Below are 24,843 nucleotides of genomic sequence, written 5' to 3' on the forward strand. Positions count from 1 at the left end.
ATAATGTTTAGATTGATGAATGCTAATGTGTTGTAACTTCCTCCCATCAAACCTATAGACACCTCTAAGCCTCTACCACCTTATTTTGACCATAAAGCCTTTCGCCAATATCATCATCAAGCAAGTCATAATGCAAAAAAATGTTAAAAATTGAGAAATAAGATTTAAGATCTTATTGGTTCCAATACCATATCCATGGCCAGTGTGAATGGTAAAGGAAACAAGTCTATAGCACCTCCTAATCAAAATTTGCAAATCTTCATCGATCCTTTGCCTTCTCATTTTACCATGTGGTTAAGTCTAAAAAACTTAGCTTTACTTTTAATGATTTAGTCACAAAATCTAACAATGTTGTGAACCTTATTGAAAAACCTAAACCAAACCCTAAACCTTGCATCACCTTTGACTCTAAGGAGATTATTAATGCACCTGATTAACCATTTTACATTATTGCAAAGATCAAAGGAAAGCTCTCACATGAAGTGCTCATAGATCCAGTATGTATGGTGAATGTTACTATTGAAGAACATCTCTTTACTCAACAATTTCATCAGAAGACATACGACAAATCTAATGTTATGACCAAGGTGCATGATAGTTTCACTTGTCCTACTATAGGTTCTATTGCTCTTTTAACCTACTAAATTTATAGAAAGCGATTTTAATGGAACTAATTTTTAAAAAAATTAATACAAATAAATTTTAAATTTTATTAATATATAATAAAAGAATTCAAACTCAACTAAGAGATAAATAGAAAAATCACATCTAACTTTTATGTTTTAACTTTAGAAACATTATATTTTTATGATTAAAATTTAGAAACAAAAAAAATCATTTTTCATCTTTGTAGGCATGTAATTTTGATTTTTTTTGAATTTATAAACATTATATTTTTATGTTTAAAAATTTAGAAATGTAGAAATTCTATTTTATTATTCTAAATTGAAAAATATGATTTTTTCCTTTCTTTTTCCTTCAAAACATTGCTTTTACTTTTATCATTGTTCAAAATTTCTTCAAAAATGATATAAATCTCAACCATTCTTACTTTTCTAGAGAAAAATAATTAACAATAATATCATATTATAGGTAACAATATCTTCACAAAAAGATAGAAGTCATGTTGTATTACTCTATGCAAATAGAGAGTTGTTGATATCAAATTGATACTAATCACTATAATATACTAATTTTTATAATATTTTATTTGAAATTACATACATTACGAAATTCAGTGAAATAATATTTACATTCATAACACTTATTATCATTTTTACGCGGAAGACGTACCTTATATGAACAAATTGATTAACTATAAAGATCAAGGGCTCAAACTCTTTTAGAGAGGATGCAAGACGATGGGAATCATCCCACCATTGAATTTTCCAGATTTTTCATTCGTTAGTTTTTTTATTTTCCGCTTCCTTGTACCAGCCCAGGGACTGATCAATGGAGAGCGATGTTTTAATAGCTTTTTGCACTGACATGGATTCCACGAAACAACCAAATGCAAGTTGAAATGGATCGAACTGGACTTACAACGAAATTTCGAGGAAGGCCGAGAGAAAATCCCATACCCACAAACTGCAGCAAATCAATGGACAAAATTATTCTCTGTCAATCCCCAAAAATAAACATACATATTCATTCCAACTCAAACACCACTGCCACTACACCAAATAATATCTGTAGACCAGCCATTGTCCAAGAAGCATGCAAGAATATGGCATTAGGTTTAACAACTCAAATCTATTGAAGTACTACTGCATACATCCATCTTCATTTATTGCAGAATGTTATACACCACTCTCTATGCCGGTTTACCAGATTTACATTGCTTTCATATTCTACCCGAAGAATAAAGGTCCTTTCATCAAGACTTTCTTCTTCTGTATCTCCACTCTCATCATCTATTGCAGAGGGTTGTACAACATTCTCATTCTCATTACTTCTTTCACTGTTGCCATATTCATTTGCCCAAGATGTTATCTAGGTTTATAACAACAAACAGGACCGAACCCAAAACATTGCAAACTACACTACCAACGCAAATACTTAAATACAAAAGCCCTAAATAAACAAGCATTATGGGGCTAAAGCAGGAGCAAAGAGTTAGCGAGGTGGGCTGATCTGTCTCTCAAAGACTATGGCCAACTCATATTCACATGGATTCCAGAGTCAATGTGCCATGACTGTAAGCATGCCAAGCAGTGGGAGAGACATGACATGAGAAAAACTTTGCCAAAATGTTATAGATATCAATTTGGATGCCGATGGTGACCCCGACTGATCATTTTTACTTTAGCACAAAATTATTTCTCTCCCACCCTCTAGATATCCTTTGTAAACACATTTCATATTCAATAACTGTAGCATTCTCATCCGTCACTTCCTTCTCCTCCACAATGTTGATTTCTTTCATCTGGAACTTTCTCTACTCTTTTGTGTTTATTTTGGAAATACAATGGCATGCAAACTATTTAGAAATTGCATTTAACAGGACCTGGTCTCATGGAGTGCAATGGTTGATAGGCATGCAATATGTGGGCGCACAACTGACGCACATGGTTTGCTTGAAAAAATGAGGATGCATAGACTAGGCACGTGAGCTGAGCAGTATAATGCCACATGGATACATGTGTTGCACGTATCGAGCTCCTTCCCAAAGTAAAATAAGATTTGATTTGTAGGAAATAAAACAATTAATTTCCATCTCAATTGACACTTTCTATGTCACGGTCCACTTGTCCATGTTAGTTGCCACTTTCAATGATACAATCCAATTGTCAATGTCCCCACTAATTTGGGATTAATATGAGATCAAATTAACAAATTAATCGTTCCACTAATACTCTAAGGTTATAAATTAGAGGCATGCAATTGCAAATAAATGCATACAAATTCAAAACCATTTATATAGCCTACAACTTCAAAGTTCATAGTACCATTCAATATTACATAACCGATAACCCCATTTTCAAAATTTAGAACTTGACTTTCATTCATTTATTTTTTATGGGATTTTGTTACCAACTCCCTTCTGTTACTATGGCTCATGGATTCTCATTAAGATATCTTACAATGCCAACTACCTTGGTCCGTCAGATAGTGGGCAAAAAATATTGGATTACACTTATTAAGGGCAAAAAATATTGGATTACATTTATTGAGCCACTTCAGCTACCATTGCCTTCCCTTCCAAGAATGCAATCTATCACTATAGCAATTTCCTGCCAGACTTTTTTTTAGAGATAACTCTTTTCTAGCTACTATAAATTTGTAGCATTGATGTCCTATTTGCTATACTCTTCTAAATTAAGCACCAAATGTAGGATATACTTTTATTATTGAAATATAATATAGTTTGTTTGTTTTTTTTGTCTTGCACAAAATATCCATAGCCATGGTAGACCTAGCCAAAGTTGGATGACTTACTAACTGCCCCTGCTTTAGGTGTACCTTTGATGATCACCTTGCTTGTTAGTCAAATTTTCTGTGTTTTTTTTTTGTGACACTCGTTTCAGTGTTTACTATTGAAGATGTTTTAAATTCATTTTAATTTGAAGTAAGAAAGATGTCAATTTGTTTGTTTTTCAATTTAGTACTTTTGATCCATCACAAAGAGAGCTCTCTTTAAACTTGCACTCTCATTTGAATTAGACTATTGTGATTGATATGCCACTTACCAACCACCTCTTAATCCTGCACTTTACTTGGGAAGAGGACCATTTATAGAGTATTTCATATCATTGTGATGTTCTTAGTAGACTTATTTCCCATTTCTATGTCACCTTCTTTTTCTCTCGCCCATGCCCCCTCTATCTCTAGCTCGCTATCTCCACCTCCTCTCAATCTGTATCTCCACATCTCTTTCTTATTAACTCCATCAATCTTGCTATTTATCTCTATCTCTCTATTATCTCTCTCACTCCTTTCTATCTCTTTCTATCCTTATCACTCTAGCTTTGTCTATCTCTCTCTATCTCTCTATATCTTCATATATATATATAGATATCACTCCCTATCTCTCTAATTAAATTTATCTCTATTTCTCTCTCTATCAACCCTTTATATATTTATTATCTCTCTCTCTCTCTCTCTCTCTCCTACTTCCTTTATATCTCATGCTTCCTCTCTATCTCCCTATCACTCTCTATCTTTATCTCCCCATATACCTCTCCCTACATCTCCATCTATTTTTATCACTCCCCCACTATCTATCTCTATACATTTATCTCTTCCATTTCTATCTATTCCTCTCTCCTCCATCTCAATCTTTATCTTCTTAGCCCATCTCTCTCTTACTCTTCCCAACTCTATTTCTCCCTCTCCATCTCTATTGCAAACATAACATGAACTTGATTATCATTTCAGTCATCTTTGTATCCCAGTAAGTGGATCCATAATAGATTTGAAGCCATCAATTCTCCATTGAAACCTTCCTTGCACAAACAACATCATTTGCTAAAGGGCCTACTAATTGACCTCATGTACTACACACATGTATGCAAAACATAGATCCTTCTTTTTCCTAATTAACCTTCCAAACCTTTTCGGCATACCCATTGCACACCACAAGATGTGCAATTGCTAATCTTATTAAAAAAAATCTTCATTATTTCAATAATATTAAATTTAGGCAACATTATATTAAGATAAATCAACATCATAGAGATCTACTACTCTATAAGTCCTTTCATCCAATGGTATTCCCATCTCTTATTCAAAGTCATTTCTAACTCTATAGTGATCAGTAGAATGCATTCTTTAATCTTATAGATATCTATTTAACTAATATGAGAACCCCTTCTTAGATATTATAGATATCTATTTAAATAATGATTAATGAGAATAATAACATTCTCAGTAGTACATATGTGATTTGGCTAACTAAACTAATGTTCAGGTGGACTACAGAAGAAAAACATTATCTGCTCCTGCACTGATCATAATGGATCTCATTTCGATGACTAAATTAAATGACTGATCATAATTAATCTCAAATCAATGACTAAATTAAATGAATTTGACGAAGAAAGCTGGTTCTGATGTAGGTTGCTGAAACTTGCTCAAACTAAGATTCAGATAGTATGCCCAGCAATAAATCGTGCCTAAAGTTGAACAAATTTCCTGTCAGAAATATTTAAATCTGGAGCATAGATATATAAGATTTCTTTTTTATGTATACAGGAATGCTGTGGCTGTATAAGAACACCTCTCCGCATAATTTTGTTCCTAAAACTAAAACCCTACATACATATAAAAAACTCACAAAAATGTTCATAAAACGTAACATATCACCAATAAAAGTCACTAAAATAAAATTTAGTGCATGTAAAAATAATGTTTACAAATCTAATTAATTAACATTGATAGACATTCTACAATTGCACCATAAAAGGGTCCTGCATCCGTGTACCTCACTAAAAATGAAAAAAATAACTTGATGGAGATTTTAATGGTAAAAAATACGCACACATATGAACAATAACATAATGGTAAAACATACGTACACACATATGAACAGTACCATGTGAGTTTTAGGGTCTAACTGAGCAAGCAATCACGAGTACTTGTGTCAGTTTGGCCCTAAAATTACCAAAATATTGTTTTTAAAAAATCTGTGAATTCCCACTATAAAAACTCGGGCAACAAGACTTTTTTGCATGTGCTCAATGAATAATCCATACAATCTGATCATTTCTTGTAAGAGAAAGAAAAATTCCCATCCAAACTAAAATATGATCAGAGGATGAGGCCATCGTTAATGTGGCCTTTCATGTCCATTTTCATGTCCATATTGATTCACTAAGCAAGGATGCTCTTCAATGATGCTTCAGTACTCACCAACTAGTCAAGGCTTTTGCTTAGCTCTCAATCCTCTACTTTTAGTAGATATTCTTAGTTATATGACAGCCCAAGCATATTTAGAGTTTGATTATTTGTTCTCTAATATTTTGATGATGCAAAAATTTTTTACACAATCTAATTTAGAAACAACTAGTTTCAATCATATGAATTGTAGAAACTTAATGTCCCTAACATTAAGAGTTGCCTTGGTTCAATATTGAAAGAGTGTAAAGAATCTCGACCCAACTCAGAAATGAAACACAATAACAATTCGCACCAAATCAATGCATCACATGTAACCGAAATGACATTAGGCAGTAACAAGTAGGTGATTTGCTTAGCTGAAGCTACGCACCAGCTAAGAGTTCTGATCAGGCAGCTACACTCCAGATCAGACAGACTATTATTCCCAAATTCAACCCGCTTATAAAAAATGAAGTTTGATCCCTATAAATACTGAGTTTGACCCTACCACCAAAGGGTAAGTCAGCCAAGCAAAAGAAAAAAATACATTTAATAGTTCAAATTCAGTGGCGCCAAAAAAGGGGACCACACAGAAATATTTAAATTTAATGATTAATGTCGAGGGACATTACAGTCCCCTCCCTCAGCTTGTTGCTGGTCCTCTAGCAACTTCAGATTTGGATGCTCGAATATTTCTATTCCCTCCCAAGTGGCGTCTTCAATGGGCAGGTTTTTCCACTTCACTAGGTACTGCTGTATGACCTTGTTGCGTAGCCTTTTTTCCTTAACATCCAGCACAGTCTCAGGCTCGAGGATGAGCTTGCCTCCATCATCAAGAGGGGGTAGTTCCGCCAAGGGAGTGATCTGCTGACCTAATGCCTTTTTTAAACACGAAACATGGAAGGCGTTATGAATTCTGCTTTCCGGTGGCAACTCCAGTTCATATGCGACTGCTCCAATCTTTCTTGTGATCCTATAGGGTCCATAATACCTGGGTTTCAGTTTTTCCGCCCCATTTCCTTTGAGGGAAGTTTGTCGGTAAGGCTGAAGTCTTAGATACACCATATCACCTGCTTCAAAAACCCTTTCAGTCCTCTTCTGGTCAGCATACAATTTCTGTTGATTCTGGGCATGTTGCAGATTTTCTTTTAATGACCTCATAATATCCGCATTCTGCTGCATCATATCCCCTGCACTGGGTACCCTGCTGTCTGAGAGAAGGAGATCCATAAATGATGTAGCCTCGTATCCATAGAGTGCTCTAAAAGGGGTCATTCTGATAGACATATGATGCATGGTGCTGTAACAAAACTCTCCGAGGTATAGCCATTTCACCCATGCAGATTGCTGCCCTGTCACATAATTCCTTAAATACCCTTCGATCCATTTGTTGACTATCTCAGATTGCCCATCAGTTTGAGGGTGGTAGCTTGTACTAGGGGTCAACTCCGTGTGAACCAAGCGGAAAAGTTCTTGCCAAAACAGGCTGATGAATCTGCTGTCCCTGTCGCTCACTATGTTTTTTGGTAACCCATGGAGCCTAAAAACTTCTTTGAAAAATAGATCTGCAACTTGGGGTGCCTTGGATTCTGAAGAAATAGCAAAGAAATGGGCATACTTTGTAAGTCTATCCACCACAACGTAAATGCAGTCCTTACCTCCTACCTTGGGTAGGCCTGTGATGAAGTCCATTGAGATGCTCTCCCACTTTTGGTTGGATATGGGCAGGGGTTGCAAAAGCCCAGCTGGTGGTATATGTTCGACCTTGTTCTGTTGGCACACTGCGCATTCCCTCACATGCCGCACAACGTCATTTTTCAACCCCTTCCAAGTAAAACGCTCCCTTACCTGCTTGTATGTCTTGTAGAACCCCGAGTGCCCAGCGAGGGGGGTATCATGGCAGGCTTGAATGACTTTGTTCTTGACCTTAGAGCAGGGCACAAGGTAGACCCGTTCCTTATAGAGGATGAGTTCCTCAACCACCTGATATTTATCGTCAGCCATTCTTCCCTCTAAGATATCATTAGCAAATGAGTCCTTGGCATACTCAGCTGTGATCGCTACCTGCCAGTCAGCGGATATGTCAGACATGGCACATAGATAAGGCCTCCTGGATAGAGCATCTGCCACTATATTGTTTTTACCCTTTACATACTCGATATCAAAATCATAGGCTTGTAGCTTGCTTACCCACCTCTGTTGGCGGTCACTCAAATCTCACTGGTTAAGGAAATACTTCAAGCTGTTATGGTCTGTCCTCACCACGAACTTCCCGCAGACCAAGTATTGCCTGAATTTGGCAAGAGCATGCATGATAGCCAACATTTCTTTGTCATAAATCGAGAATGCTCTTTCAGTCCGGGTGAGCTTCCTACTTTCATATGCTATAGGGTGTTTGTTCTGCATTCATACGGCTCCGATGCCCTCTCCCGAAGCATCACACTCAAGCAAGAAAGGAGAAGAGAAATCTGGAATGCCTAAAACGGGACACGAACTCATTATTTCCTTGAGCTTATCGAATGCTTGTTGTGCTATGTCATTCCAATTGAAAGCCCCTTTGTTTGTTAAGCTTGTTAAGGGTGCTGCAAGTTGGGAAAAACCCCTCACAAACCTCCTGTAGTAGCTACAAAGGCCCACGAACCCTCTTAGCTGTGTCAAATTCTTGTGGGTGGCCCATTCCTGGATTGCCTGGATCTTTTCTTCGTCCACAATAACCCTTTGAGCACTGATCTTATGACCCAAATATAGAATCTCAACCATCCCAAACTCACACTTAGACATCTTGGCGTAGAAAGAGTTCCTTTCTAGAATATCGAGTACCACCTCTATGTGCTTCAAATGATCCTCCCATGTTTTGCTATAGATCAGGATGTCATCAAAGAAAACCAGCACAAATTTCCGTAATTGAAGGGTGAATACCTGATTCATGCATGACTGGAAAGTAGCGGGGGCATTGGTTAGCCCAAATGGCATCACTAAGAACTCGAAACGCCCAAAGTGACATCTGAAGGCTGTCTTGTGCGCGTCCTCAGCCCTGACCCTAATCTGATGGTACCCTGAACGCAAATCAATTTTGGAGAAATACACTGCTCCATGTAGCTCATCTATCAACTCATCTATCCTAGGAATGGGATAATGGTTTTTAATTGTTTTTTTGTTGAGAGCCCTGTAGTAAACACACATTCTAAATGTCCCATCCTTCTTCTTGACTAGGACAATAGATGACGCAAAGGGGCTAGAGCTTGGGCGAATGTGTCCCATATCCAATAATTCCTTTATAGCCTTCTCTATCTCTTCTTTGTACATCCAAGGATGGCAATATGGGGTGGTGATTACAGGTTTTGCCCCTTCTTCGAGCTCTATCACATGCTGAAACCCCCTATTAGGAGGTAGACCTGCTAGAACTTCCTGAAAGACCCTCCATCTCTTATCCAAAATCATCTGTATATCACTATGGAATGTTCTCTCTTCCTTCAGAGCGTTAGTGTTTGTGACTAAACATTCTGCAACCCAAGCAGCTTGATTCCGTCGGAAAGACCGTTCCATCCTTTTTGCTGTCACCATCATAGGACCATTTCTCGAGAGCCCTTTGAGAACAACCTCCTTGCCCTCGTGCTGGAATTTTAGCTCCAGAGTTTGGTAGTTGGTAATATGATCTCCTGAGGAGTGGAGCCACTGCACCTCGAGGACTATATCTGTATCACCGATGTCTACGGCATAAAAGTCTTCCTTCACCCTATGGCCTCCCATAATCAGCTCTGTTTGCGGTATTCGTTTTGTGCATGGAAGGATGTTCCCTCCCGCTGCCAAGACATCAAATCCTTCAAAGTTTTCTGTCTCTAAACGCAACCTTGCCACCGTCTTCTTGTCTATGAAGTTGTGTGTGGCTCCCCCATCGATTAGCACGGTCACCTTTTGTCCTCACAGAACCCCTCTCATTCGGAGAGAATGAAAGCGAGGTGTTCCAAATAATGTTGCCAAAGTGCCTTCAGACGAGCCTTCATCTTGCTATTCCTCCATGTTGTCTTGTTCAGTGGCCCCCCCTTCACTTTCATCATCGGGAACCACCTCGATGTAATAAACTTGACCCCTCCCTTGGCACCTGTGTTGATTGCTCCATTTCTCCTTGCAATAATAACACAACCCCTTCCTGCAAAGTTCATTCCTTGACAGTCCCTGTAGATCCATAGGCGGTGCCTTTGGTGGGGGATTTGTCTTAAGGAAGGGTGTCTTGGCCGGCTCTACTGGTGCATTTTTCATGGTGATCTTCCCTTTCTTGGTGGAATCCCCAAGGCTTAAGGCCTTTCGAATGGCATCTTCTAAGGTGGTTGGCTCCAAAGCTCGTACCAAGCCCTAGAGAGAATCAGACAGCCCTTCGATGAAGAAGAAGGTAAGTCTTCTATCTGAGACATCAGATACCATCACAGCGAGCCTTTGAAATTCTGAAACATATTCATCTATAGTGCCAAATTGCTTGAGCCTGGTCAGCTCCTGAAAGTATGCCTCTGGGTCCTTCCTGTCGAACCTCTCTATTAACTTCTGAGTGAATTCTGCATATGACTTAACTTGTCCGAAACCTTGGGTCACAATGCCATGATGCCACCATTCGTGTGCCAGCTCCTCCAAATGTAGGATGGCGAATTTGACAGCTTCTTCTTCAGTAATGGGGCTGAGGGAAAAGTATGTGTCCAAATTCTGTATCCACGATTGAGCTGTCATCTTCCCGGATCCATCAAAAGTTGGCAAAGAGAGTTTGTTGATTTTATATTGGAGGTCTCTGTTTCCACGATGCTGTCTTTCGTCACTACGCCTGGCATTGTAGAACTGATCGAAGGTAATGGCTGCTTGGGCTTCAGCGCTCAGGTTCAAATACTCCTGCACAATATTGGCATAGCTGCACTGTTCTCCTTCTGGTCGTCCATCTGAACTGGGCAAGAACTTAGGTTGGGTGTGAGTATGCCCATGCATAGTTCTGCTATGTCCTCCTCCATTTGAATGTTCTGGCCGACTTTCTTCAGCACTGCTGGAACCACCTGTAATGTGGTTAACCGTAGCTGTGAGGGTTTGTATGGCCTTCAGCAATTCTTGGTTGGTCTGGTCCTGTTTCTTCATGAAGTCGTTCAATTTATCCTGCGGATCTTGATCCCCCATCTTCTTACCTCTGTCTCCTATTCCTTGAGCTGCTTCGAACTTCCTCCTTTCCCGCTCTAAGGCACGGATGTCCCTCTGGCTGAAGGGCATAAGCCATAGCCCACAGGCTGGCAGGTCTTAAGCGCTCTGATACCACTGTAAAGAATCTCGACCCAACTCAGAAATGAAACACAATAACAATTCGCACCAAATCAATGCATCACATGTAACCGAAATGACATTAGGCAGTAGCGAGTAGGCGATTTGCTTAGCTGAAGCTATGCACCAGCTAAGAGTTCTGATCAGGCAGCTACGCTTCAGATCAGACAGACTATTATTCCCAAATTCAACCCACTTACAAAAAATGAAGTTTGATCCCTATAAATACCAAGTTTGACCCTACCACCAAAGGGTAAGTTGGCCAAGCAAAAGAAAAAAATACATTTAATAGTTCAAATTCAGTGGCGCCAAAAAAGGGGACCACACAGAAATATTTAAATTTAATGATTAATGTCGAGGGACATTACAAAGAGTAAGTTCTGCAATCAATGCAGAGTTTGCGATTAAACTCTCCACTTTGCTCACTAAGAGAAAGGCCAATATTAAGATTATCCAACACTCACAGTAATAATAAAGGTGACCTTAGGATCGCTGACGCATAACGATTTTTTTTAATTTAATCCTGATAGGTAACGAGAATTTTCCTGAGTGGATGAATCCCAGGATGGTTCAGGGAAAGCCGAACAAAATCACAAAATACCTAGCCATTCCATCCGAAGGATATTCATATATTGGATTAGATGTCACTGTAACAATAAAAGCTTAGTTACTCATGTACTAAAAGCCTTTGCTTAGTTAGGTGTGTCCAGGTATCAACAAGGCACCCATTGTGATACATACCTATTACTTTGCCTGTTGGTTCTCTATCAAATCCAGATGGTACTGATAAGCTAGAAGGCAGGCCTTCTTATGAATGATCTTCCAACAAAAGAAAAAAGCCTTCGCAGTTACATGTAATTGTTACATCCTTAGATGGTAAGAATCATGAAAGCTGCTGGTCTGCCAGTATGTATTGCTAATGCTCGCCTTACTGATAAAGTGATCGTTGCACTACCTTTTGACCATCCCCCTTTTATCCCTCTCAAATGGAACTGGTTCACCAAGATGTCATGATGTTTCTTGTTTGAAAAGGTGAATCTCTTCCCGAGGTTTTAGCTTTTTAGTTACCTCTACTAACCTCTGACCAAGCTGTTCTATGAGAGAGATCTTAATCATCTTAAGGATCTAGTTTGTTGATGGAAGCAATTTGTTAAATGGTAAGCGTAAAGCCTCAATCTCCCGAGATGTGATTGGCAAGTTGCTCCTTCCAGAGTGAGCTTGTAGAAATTTACTTTCAGTAAGATGACTACTAAGATGGAATCCCTTGGAGGGCAGAGATGACCTAATGGAGCCCACATCAGCTACATGTTTTCTAGGTCTAATTATTCCTTCTTCCTCTTGTAAACTGGCAAAATAAACTTCAATTATGAAGAATAGTGACTGCAACACAGCCATTAGACCTGAAAAGCATGCTTGCAATTGCTCACAAAGCAAGTATAATACGTGAAAACTGCTTATTGCAACTAAACTAGGCTATCTACAAACAAGTTATTAGTTCTTTTTAGTTCATGTACCATGGGTATAATTATATGCTTGCAAACGAAAGATCCGCGTCTGCCCACCAAGTTAACTTATAATGTGCTAGTCTGATCAACATCGTGATGAATAGGGATTCAAAACCCTCTCTTGATTCAAGATATTATAAGTCAATGCCACTGAGCTGTTTGGTTTTACAAATCATTTTGCTTTTTCCCTTGCCAAAGATACCACAATACAAAAGAGTTTATTTGTACAAATAAACAATATCATATCCAATTTGAGTATTGTAGTATAAAGTAAATTCTCACTTTAAACGTCAATGTTGAGGGTTGCATTCACAATAGTTTTTGCCTCGATCTGCTTCTATGGACTACTCACTGTAAATATCAGTGTTGAGGACTGCATTCAGAACAGTCATTGATGACTGCATTCTGAACATGGATATGAGAGTAAAAATAACATCCAACTCTAATGATGGTCATCTACCAAGTTTCAAATCTTGAATATGAGATTGGATTAGTTTTAATCTGTGGTGATTTTGTATCAGCTTAGCCAAAAGATACTTCAAGAATACACAAATGGATGTAATCTGATTGAAGTCAAAGATGCTGGTATCTATGTAATCTGGTTGAATCAATTGAAAAAATAGCCAATTCAAGATTGTACTTATAAATCTTCGAGGAACATTCAATGGTTTCAACACCAAATGTAAAAAATCGTTTATAATACATAGATTTAATACATGACCATACATTTCACAAATGTCCTGTTTAAATTCAGGTTTCTTCACTAATAAAATTTGAAGGGAAAAAATAGACTGCAAGAAAGTTTAGATTTAGTGGATAGAAGCAAACCCCTCAATAACATCAATAAAACATACCTTAAAAACGCTACCTGATGCACTTGAAATCACCGTTCAATTCCAAATTACCTTTGGTGAGTTGGTTACTTCAACATCCGTAGTCTTGCCCTTGTATTTTTCATATACAATTTTGACATCAGGACTGCCGGATAGAAACCTTTGAGTGAAATCCCCTCACTTAATGACAGAATTGTATTTAGACCGGCTGTAAGGTCATGGCGAGCTCGCAATGCATTTAGATACTTGCACACCTCATATCGTGGCCTCATCCTCTTCTCAACACTAAAGTTTGAGAAGGTGGGATATTTAGCAACAATATTTGGTTTCAGCCCTACAATACATGTCAAGAACTCCATATTCTTCTCTATCTTACCTACAGAGCAGCAAAGGATTCGAGGGTTCCTTTCAAGAATTCGTTTGATCTCATGCTCTAGGAGGCCCATGTTTTCCAAAACCTTCAATTTATTATTCAATACTTTAACATCATAGGACGCAATCTCAGGTGCCTTCCTGAGGACCTTAAATAGATTAGCCTTTGACCCGAAAAACTTGATCAGTGATAAGATTTTCGGAGCAATAGTTTCATCTAATCTGCCAGTAAGAATTCTGGGATGGTGACAGACGATATAATTCACATCTTCTTCAGCTATCCCTATTGTTTTCAAGTATTCAATTTTAGGCTTCAATTTGTCATCAACAGAACAACTAAGAACACATGGGTTTCCGATAATAGTTTTCCTTATCTGCTCTACAGTGAATCCAGAGTCTCTGAGAAACTGAAGTACCTGATAGGCCCTGTCTGTGGATCTTCTTCCGAAGAGGCTGGGGTTTTTGCTTATCAGTAATTCGATTTGAGAGGAAGAAAAACAGCATTCCTTGAGTAAGAATTGTTTCATGGCATTATGGCGGCGCTGTCTCGATTCTTCTATTTGTGGGTTTATCTGTGACTGCTTTGTGGGTGTGGCGTCACATAATATACGCCATGAAAATTTTGACGAAATGAGGACTTTTGGTGGATATCTAACTAAGGAAAGATGAGCTACCAGGTATGCCGGTCGAGTAAAAACAGAAACCCTGGTATCATAAACTGGGCAACGGCAAATTAAGCAATCCATTCAAGATAACCTGGGTCTGCACTAGTAGCGAATGACCCTTTTTCTTGCTTTAGGGTTTTATCATTGCACCATATAGAGGATAAAGAAAAAGAGAGAGCGAAGGGCTAACATTTGATACAAATAGTGACGAGGGGAGAAGATATGAATCACATAACGTCATTATGGGGGTGAGATGGAAAAGTTCATAATCATAGAATAGGAGATTCTTTGTGTTTATGAGATCAAAGATGGAAAAGATTATAATCATTTATGTTAGTCGATTTTTACAATCTATGAGATTGATATATGTTGTTTCTGGATTCGATTGTGTAGAGCTATCATTTTTTTCCTTACGATCTCTATCTCATGCTGATGATGGATCATGGGGTGTGATGGGAAACGTTATATTTTTTATAAGTTATTATAAAATAATCTGCAAATATTTGTTTAAAGTTTAGAATTACACTTAAAAGATTTACCATGTATCATTTATTTTAAACATATTATTATTAGTATTATTATTAATAACTTAATAGTAATCAAGTTCATTTTAAGTCAATATTAATAATATTAACACATATGACACTCGTTAAGGGACATGACTGGGTTCAATCTAGCTCTTCTTCTCAATTTAAGGAGATTTGGAAGCGACCCTCGGAGGGATGGTGGAAGATTAACTTTGGTGGTGCATCTAAAGGTAATCCTGGACAATCAAGTGTGGGATTCATTGTTCGAGATTGGAAGGGGGATGTGGTGGCGTTGGGAGCACAAAAACTTGACCCAGGAACTAATAATATTGTTGAAGCTTTAGCTACATTGATTGCAGTCAAATTTTGTAGGAAATTTAGGTGTTCGAAAGTTGCATATGGAGGGGGATTCGTTGATCATCATTCAGGCAATAATGAAGGGTAGTATTGAGGCATGGCATGTACAAAATTCAATTTTCAGTATTGTGGAAGAATTAAATAATTTTGAAGACTTCAAAGTGAGTCATGTCAGAAGGTCGGGAAACTTGGAGGCAGACATTCTCTCAAAATGAGCTTTAACCTTTAATGAAATTGGTGACTTGAGATTCGAGGACCTTCTACAAATTAACATTGAGGAGTTTAAATTTTTTTTGGAAACAACCAAAGATTATGCAATATCTGTTTTGTACACTTCGAGTACAAATAGAGAGGTAGGATTGTGTTTTTTGGTGGTGGGTAATTATGATGTGCAAAGTCTTTAATGACAGAGCTTGAGTCGAGAGGTGTTGGCTTTAATTTCCTATCACTTTCATTTTGCATTGTTCGAAGCTAAATTTGAAGTGGAGGTGGAGCACTGTGGTTGAGACCCTCTGTAGAAGTGGTGTCTCTGAGAATTTTTGAAGGTGGTGATGGCGTGCAGGGTGGCGAAATGGAAGTAAATTTCACCTTGTGAACTGGTAAACAACTATGTCCATTTTTGGGGGATTTAACAGTGAGGAAGTTGTGGGGTTTATTCAATTTTGGGGATGAACATTTAGCACCATGCATTTTTCTCATTGTGGGCAAGGCTTTTGATAGGGTGAAGCATAGGTATAAGACAAGGATGGACGTATACTCTCTAATTATGGTGTGGGGCTTGGAAGATGGTGAAGAAACTAGAACAGTAAGGAGGGTTATGGAAGCTTTGGTTCCTAAGGATTTCCTGGGTGAACTGGAATCTTTTCTGGAGTGGGTTGTACCTGGGCAGGGGTTTGACATAGGAGAAGGTGTGGAGAATGATGGACAGGGGATTAAGGGAGTAATAATTCCTTTTGTGAGATGGTCGCAAGGACAGTGCAAATTCCATCGCAAGGCAGAAGCAAGACAGGGGTGGGAAGCCCTAAAGCTCTTGGTGCAAATTAAAGAGTTGGATGCCATCATAGAAAGAGCCAAGGCTAAGGCAGAGGGTGCAAGGATAAGGGTTCTGCGTTCGAGGAAGCCGAGAGCGAGTGCAGGGTCGAGTGGTGAAGTGAGCTCTTCAAAGAAAAGTTAATGTTGCGATGGGTTTGTGGCAATTTTGATTTCTAGTGAGCTTTGTCTTTGATGATTTAATATGTTTGTTCTGTAATTTAGTTATGGTCATTATACTGTGTGGTCGAGGGGATGGGTTTGGTTTGCATGATGTAGTTTTTGTTTCAAATGATTCGAATTTGTTTTAGTTCCGTCTGTTGGGGATGCCTCTTTTTGGCCAATGTGGATGTTTTTTGGGAAGATGACACATTGTACTCAGACAATGTATATCTCATTTTGAATATTAATAATTACAAAATTATTATTGAGCAAAAATAATATATTAACATATACAAAACATGCTAACTTTTAATTCAATCAATATTAATATTAATATTAACATAATATTAATATAATAAATATTAAATCACCATTAAATTAATAACTATATAATTAAACTTCTAAATTAATAAATGTTAAATTCTTTAACTTAATAAACTAAAATTAAAGTTACATCATCTACCTAATATTAATTTGTTGAATAAGTTGACTTTAATAATCTAACTTGGTTTTTTATGAGTTTAATTTCAAAATCTAAAATTGCTCTACATAAACAAGAAAAGAAAAATAACTCTTGAATAGGTATTTCATAATTTGGTTGATTAGCAACTAACTGCATATGACTGTCCCTACATCGTAGTATGTTTATTTCCATATGAACCTTTTTTACCGTAGTATGTTTATTAGTTTGGTTGATGGGGGTTGTAGCTATTTTGGCTCCAAAAATGCCAAATCGTACACCATGTTATTGACAAGATAGTCAATTTCACTCGTTGTTTGCAAAATCTACGATGTAAAATGTGCGACTAACTTGCATGTTATGCACACCGTATTGTCGTTTTGGAGCCAGAAAAATTGTGTCCGTTGGTGGGTGCCCATGCACATTTTCTTCTCACTTACCGATGAAAATAAGAAAGAACAAAAAAATCACTGCGAGCGAAGAAGAGCAAGTGCAAAGATGCAACGATGTGTGCAATGGATAAAAAGAAAAGTGGTCAGACTTGGGGTTTATTGAGTTTCATGCGAAAAAACTTTGAGATCTTCTCTGAGAAAGGAGGAATTTTGATATTATTTTACTCATTTTGAGGAAGAAAACAAAGTGATTTTTCAGGCAGAACGTCTAAAAATTTGAGGATTTATTCTTGGCAAGCTAAGAACAAAGCATCTGACAGTGTTCAGTATTTGGGCCAGTAATTCTTTTTAGGTTAACATTTTGTGTTACGGATATGAAGGAAGGTTGATGGATGTTTGGACTATGTCATAACCCTCTTTCTTTATCTTGATAAAAACTATTATAATTATTGCTATTATATTTCATCTCATTTTGTGATTTGTTAGAAATGTTTTATTTATTATGATTGAAATTATTTTTTTAAAAGGAATTAAATAGTGCACACACACACACACTTGAAAGTCATAAATTTAATTTGGCAAATAATTATTTTATTCAAAATACCAATTGAGCACATGTCGTAGGAGGAAATAAGAAGCTTCTAGAAGTAGATTTCAAATTCCACTTTCTTGCATGTAACCATTAAAAATCTCATCATTGCGGAACTTCCATATCAACCATAAAATTTCCAAAGAAAAGCAAGACCAAAAAGAATTGACAATTTTCTTACAGCCTTCTATGCATCCTAGGATGGCCTCAGACAATGCAATATTCATGGAACCAAAATCAAGACCGAACATCTTCCACACTTCTTTAGCAAAAAGACAATAAAAGAACAGATGAGGCAAGGTTTCAGGGAGGCGACAAGTAGTACACATCAGTTGATTACCATTATTGTCTTTCAAGGGAAGCCTATCCAATAGCAATTTCCAAATAAAAATTTTATTCTTTGGCTCAAAGGGCCCAGCCCATCTAAGACTCAACGCCTTACTCCACCTAGCCTTTGACTAGTTGAGCTTCCAAACAGAATTAAGGTGGTCCAGAATGTCAAAAGAGTCAATCGATGATGCATAAATGGTCTTAGCTTTGAGGCAAGGGAGAGGTGTACCCTCACTCCAACAATAAGAGGAAGGAAAAATGGGAAGTACAGATAAAGGGGAGTGAGGGATAATATTTGAGAAGGCTTCTTTTATAATAGCATATGTTCCGAAGTGAGAAGGAGGCAACTGAAATCTGAGCCTCAAATCATCCCAAGACACCAATACCCCACCCTAAAGAATATCATCAAATGTTTTAATACCATTGTTATATCATTTCCAGGCAGAGCAGCCCTGCAATGTAGCCAATGGTTTCCCATTGTGCAGAAGATTCCACCATAAACACCTATTAAAGAGTACTTTTTCCCCATTGCCAATATCTACTCAAATGAATCGCTTAACAGCCTCCCATGCTTTCCAAATGGATTTAAAGACCTTTGATCCCCAAGGAGCAACTTCCATTTTCCCAGCCAATAAATCTGCAAGTGGGAGGCCCTTCCATTTTTTAGCCTTCTTGGGAACAGACCTCAAAATGTTCTGTCTAATCAGTACTTTTCACGACTCATCTCCTATAATAGCTTTAAAAATCCATTTGGAGGCAAGGGAAATCCCTTGCAATCAAAGATCCTTGAGACCCATACCCCCACTTTCTTTGTTTATAACACACCATTCCCACCTTATCGCATGCTTCTTTCTGACCCCCTTCCCATCCGACCATAAGAAATTTCTAATTAGCTTATGCAGGTGTTCATGTTCCATTTGGTAAGTTTCTTATCAACCTTATTCCTCACCCACTCCCACATCTCTTTGAGATTGGGGGAAACCGAGAAGGGGATGCCTAGGTATCTGGTAATTTGAGAAGGACCCCCCACTTCAAGGGAAATATAGAAAGCCAATTAGGGAGGTCATTCTCCCACCCAAGGAGACAAGACTTCTGAAGTGCAATCTTACTACTCGAGGCCTTGCAAAATATATAAATCTTACCCAATAAAACCTCCAATTTTGCTTCCTCAAGGCCTAATAGAACTGTCGTATCATCAGCAAACTAAACATTAGCAACCTCTTGACCATTTGGTAAACCAATTCCTTTAACTCTAGGAGAACAATCCATATTATTAATCAAGTAACTCAAAGCATCTGCAACAATCACAGATAAGGTAGGTGCCAAAGGACACCCTTGTCTAATTGACCTTGACAGAGAGAAAAAATTTGACCTCAACCCATTGACCTCAATTAAAGCATTGGCATCACCAAGGAGGGTTATAACAATATCACAGTAGTAGCTCGGGAAAGCCATACTTTGGAGCATATGGACAATAAAACCCCACTCAATCCTATCATAAGCTTTTTCAAAGTCTATTAACAACATTGTTGCCTTTTGTCCAGATTCTTTGGCCCGATTTAGGGATTCCTAGCAAGTGATAAGATTCTCTAGTATATATCTTCCTTTAATGAAGCTAGTTTGGGTAGAACTAATAATCTTAGGAAGAATATTTTCCAACCTGGTAGTTGTAGCTTTATCCAATATTTAATAGGAGACATTCAATAAAGTAATTGGTTTCCAATTCTTAATTAAAGTCTTATCACCTTCTTTTGGGATCAATTTGATAAGCCCCTGATTAATATCCCTCCCAAGAGAGCCCATCGCTATGGCCTCCACATACAGATTATATAAGTCATCAACAATCCATTCCATGTTGACCTTATATAATTCTACTGGAATTCCGTTAGGCCCAGGTGACTAGTCATTGCTCAAGGAATTAATAGCTTGCATAATTTCCTCCTTTTCCAGAGGTTGTTTCAAAACAGAGTATGACTCCTCATCAACCAGTATAGGGATCAAACCCTTGATCATCTCTCTAGCCTGATTTTGTTCAACACCTCCATCTTCTGAGGACAGTAAAGTTCTATAGTACCGTACAAAATGAGCCCAAATCTCCTTGGGATCAGACACAGACATATTATCTTCCCAAATGCTAATAATCCTCTCTTTAGCTTCTTTAACTTTCAATATTTGGAAGAAGAATTTTGAGCCCCTATCCCCGGTTTCCAACCATTTTAACCTGAATCTTGTTTTCGAGCCATTAACTCTAGAGTTCTGAATCCTCCTTAGCATGGTCCTAGCTTCAACCACGTCACACTTAAACTAAACATTCTTAGGAGAGTCTTGTAATCTAGTTTCTTCCACCGATAAGGCTCCATGCCACTCCATCTCCAGTCGTCTACCATCTTTAGCTTTCTTCTTCCCAACCGATTTAAACAATTCAGTCCAGCTCTTAATGTTTTGAGCCCATCTCTCCCTACATGATCCAAGAGCAGAATTTTTCAAATTGAACATTCTGATAAAGGTTAGGGCACACCTAAAGTCCTCATCATCTAGTAAGCTAACATTTAATATAAAAAAGGATGATCTAGGATAAGTAGGGCCATCCACATTTGCTACCCCAACCTATATTCTTATAGGATGGTGATTAGAAAGTGTATAGGGCATCACTGCGTACTTTTCTCCTCTGTCATCTCTTAGAATTTCAAAAAATCTCTATTAAAGTAAAATCTATCCAAACGACAGTAGACCCTTCTGTCAACCTGTTGAAAATTACACCAGGTGAACCAAATAGTCTTCAACTCCTCCTTCCTACCAGCTATAGGGTTGATAAGCTTAATCTTATTAATCATTCCATCCCAGTGAATCCTCTCTAAACCTTTCCACTCAAACTTACTACCTCCTTTTTTATCAATGACACTCATACATGTTAAAGTCCCCTCCCAGGAACCAAGGAATATCATTCAATTGAGCAAGCCAGTCCCACAGCTCAATTCTTTCCTTGTAATCATTAGGGGCATAGATAAAGTAGATCCCAAAAGTTTTATCCTTAGATTTTAATATTATCCACACCGCTCTAGCACAAGGGGATTGCCCCCATTTGACAACCTTATTGGCCCATTTGTTACTAACTATAGTGCCGACCCCCCTTTCCCTTTAGGATAATTAGTAAAAAAATACATTGCATCCCTCCAAATACATTTTAGCCCAATTTCCAGGGTAAAACCAACTGACTTGATCTCTTGAAGCATAAGGCAATTTGTATTCTTATGGAAGTTCAAAAACCTTTTCACTATATATTTCCTATTAGAGGCCTCCAAACCCTGAATGTTCCATGATACAATGTTCAACATGACAAACCAAGTTATTCAGTAGTATCCATAGAGGGCTTAAACCCCTCAAAACTTTTGGGCCACTCCTCCTTATTAGAGAGATTGTTTGCATCAAAGGCAATCACAGAATTAGGCCTACCCCTTTTCTTCCTTCCTTCTAAAATCTAATCAAGGCCTAAGGAATCCTTCCTCACAGAGAATCCCTATTAATTCTAGGGGATCTCTTCTTTCGAGCTTTCTTTGTTTTAAATTCAATAAAACCTTCACTATTCTCACCAGCCCCTAGGGCAAAAATTGAACTTTCACGACCAGAGAAAACCAAACCTTGCCCTGCACCAAGGATCTCAGACACTTCCTCCACCTGTCCTTGACTGGGGGCCTGGTCGAGGGTGGCATCAATCTGATATAATTCACTGTCCCCACCAGAGTCACCAACGGGGGTCTTCAACGCCTCCATTCCCTCATGAGGTCCCCTTATTTCCCCATTGATAGGGGAATCTAGGTTACTATTTACAGTAGTTACAAAATTCTGAGGATAAGAAGACCTCCCAATACTAGCCTCCACAAAAACTGAACTCAATGGTGACCCTAGCAGCATCATAAGTGTATACACATAAAAATGGCTATGAGCAATTAAATAAATATAAATATTTATTTAATATTTATTCTTCTATTAAATAGTTAATTTGAAAAGATTAATTTATTTAATTCATTTCGTGTCTTTCTATTAATTAATTTAATTGAAATATTTTATTAATTATTTCATTTATCCTATTCCTCTAATTAATTAAATATCTAATATTTAAGTATTCTTCTAATCAGTTAATTAAATATCTAATATTTAATTATTCCTCCAATCATTTAAATATCTAATATTTAATGGTTATTCTTCTATCCTATAGTCTCAAATATTAAAAAATTATTAATTATTTAATCCATTTTCCAACTCATTCTTCCATCTCCACTTCATATTTTCTTTGCCAACTCATCAATCATTTGGCTAAAGATATTAATATTTCTTAAATATTAATTCATCATTTATCTCCAACCTCCAAAATAAATAAAATATGGTGTACGTACACATATTTCTTAACCTTCTTCTATATTCTCTCCAACATCCCTCTATCTTAGGAAGGACTTGAGTCCACTTGTCCTCTCATGCCTAAATCTTCTCCAACCATCCCTAGATTTCCCCAGTCAGCAACCCAGTCAAGGTGAGATGAGTGACACTTGTTTTCTCCTTCCCCTTTCTCTCAATCTTCACCTTTGCTCACATCCATCCAAATCTACAGATCTGATCATGACCGTTGATCCAGGCCACATCATCTTATCCTCTCAAAGTCTATAAAAATGGGAGTTTGAGTTGAGAAATATTTAGTCTTCAAGTAAATTTGCATGTTAATCATTTGTAAAAACTTATGCATCTATGAGTTTTAATCTTGAAGCAATTTAGCATAATCATTTAGCATAAGCAATTTAGCATTTCTCATTTAGCATAATCATTTAGTATTGCATATCATAGTATCAGTTAACTATCAATTATCAGTCCATTCTTCATATGCCATCTTGGAAGCTATCGGTGCTTGTCTAAGAGCACACCATCTGCAACCAAGAACAGTGGAGTTAGGACACAATGAGACTTAAATCATGAAGGTAAAAATAGTGGTTTTATTTTAATATCAATTTCATGTAGTTTCATTGGTTGAGTTTGGATTTCCTGTAGCATTTCCTTTGTATTTTGTGAAACTAATATGTTGCAGGTAGTATTCTGATGATGAAATTCAAATCGACACAAGGAGCAGTCTCCTTGCCAACCTCACCCAAGTCCTCATTAGAGGGTAGGGGGAGAAAGAAATCCGACTCATCTTTATGTGCACTAATGACTTGTTCCACTTTTTTCCTCGCCTCTACAAGTTCCTTTAATTTATTCAAGACTAATTGTTGAGCATTTTGATTTCTCAAAGCCTCACCCCCCTCAAGCTCTCAGGGTTCTCAAACAAGGATTGACAAGAAGGTTCATCCAACATTTTAGCCTCTCTTAAAGCCTGATTGTATCTTTGGATTCTCTGCAAGGGAGGGTTCCTCGAGACCTGAGGGAGGATTTGAAGCAGCAGGGACAAATTCAGAGGAAGGGTCGAGCTGAGAAGAAGCTGACATCTTTTGAGAAGATGCAGGGGCATTGGTCAGTGGCTCAAATCGAGAGTTATGTTTGGCAATTAGAGGACAATTCTTTTTAAAGTCTCCACTATGTCTATAGATATGGCAAGCATTGATATCTCCCAAGTATGCAATAGGGAAAGTAATCATAGAATAGTCCAACTTAACTTCAATTTCTGATGGAAGCTCAACACGTGGGTTAAGTGCAACCAAAACTCTAGCATCTGTATGCGGAAGAAGGGTCGACAAGGAGTCCATTCTCAAGACTTTCCCCAATGGTTCAAACATTTTGGGTAGATACGACCAAAGATATGGAGGAACATTTTTAACATTGACCCATCTAGGATCAGAGAAGGCCATAATTTCATCACTACAACATTTAGGGGTCCATTTAATGGTCCAAAAATTAGCATTTCCTATAGTCCAAAATTGTCTATCTATAACTTTCTTTTGGCTGTTTGCATCCCTGAAAAAAATAAGATACATGCCCCTTTGAATCATTCTACAATAAGAATAATGAAACCCTATTTTTTTAATCCACACATCTTGTAACCAAGTATTCATGAATTGTCTAGACGAAACCCTAAAAACATCTAAATTTGCAAGAAAATTTGTCGATTCCCTAAGCCTAGAAATTTCCTTGGAAATCAACGCAGACATAGAGGAGTTGGGTGAAATGATGAGCTTCATGGTAGGAGGAACCTTACCGTCTTCTCCGCTGGAATTGGTCTCAGCATCTCGAGAAGAGATGGCATTGAAATGAGCGTTTGTCGGAGTCTCCAATCTCGGCCCTTCGAGTGCCGCCTTGAAGGATTTACTCACACTAGACGAAGCATGTGAAGAGTCAAGGGCAGCCGAAGGAGGAGTGGGGTTGTTAAAATCAACACCATCAATATCCATCTAACCACAGATAGAAGCATTAATGGGAGCATTAATGGCGGGGGCAACCCACATGAGTTGGGAGCCCCCGTGCCCAAGATGGTTTGCAACCAGAAGGCCACAAAATTCGTGCCCTAGTTGCAAATCCCCCTCATTGCCGTTTCCA

The 24,843-nt window shown here is 37.9% G+C and overlaps 2 protein-coding genes across 3 annotated transcripts; both read right to left on the reverse strand.

Moving 5' to 3' along the window:
* Window positions 1–1,147: 1,147 nt before the first annotated feature.
* LOC131077095 (uncharacterized) lies at window positions 1,148–24,843 on the reverse strand. Of its 2 annotated transcripts, none has more exons than XM_058014517.2 (2): window positions 24,506–24,843; window positions 1,148–1,587 (listed from the first exon to the last, which is right to left on the reverse strand). In XM_058014517.2, exons 1-2 carry the CDS (start codon window positions 24,696–24,698, stop codon window positions 1,343–1,345), a joined length of 438 nt encoding a protein of 145 aa, XP_057870500.1. In that variant the 5' UTR covers window positions 24,699–24,843; the 3' UTR covers window positions 1,148–1,342. The 2 variants fall into 2 exon arrangements, with proteins under 2 accessions (XP_057870500.1, XP_057870501.1); XM_058014518.2 differs by lacking the exon at window positions 1,148–1,587 and adding an exon at window positions 4,801–5,114.
* LOC131077094 (transcription termination factor MTERF9, chloroplastic) lies at window positions 13,295–14,562 on the reverse strand. The gene has a single exon (XM_058014515.2). The coding sequence runs from the start codon at window positions 14,560–14,562 to the stop codon at window positions 13,531–13,533; it is 1,032 nt and encodes a 343-aa protein (XP_057870498.2). The 3' UTR covers window positions 13,295–13,530.

Source organism: Cryptomeria japonica, chromosome 9 (assembly GCF_030272615.1).
Source record: "Cryptomeria japonica chromosome 9, Sugi_1.0, whole genome shotgun sequence".
In the NCBI taxonomy this organism is placed as follows: Eukaryota; Viridiplantae; Streptophyta; class Pinopsida; order Cupressales; family Cupressaceae; genus Cryptomeria; species Cryptomeria japonica.

What these genes read in the sequence shown, in the direction of transcription:
- LOC131077095 (XM_058014517.2), bottom strand. Translation starts at nt 24,698, where the DNA reads ATGGATATTGATGGTGTTGATTTTAACAACCCCACTCCTCCTTCGGCT. An exon ending in CAATTCCAGCGGAGAAGACG is followed by an intron (nt 1,588 to 24,505) that starts GTAAGGTTCCTC and finishes GATTTGCTGCAG; the next exon opens with TTTGTGGGTATGGGATTTTC.
- LOC131077094 (XM_058014515.2), bottom strand. Translation starts at nt 14,562, where the DNA reads ATGGATTGCTTAATTTGCCGTTGCCCAGTTTATGATACCAGGGTTTCT.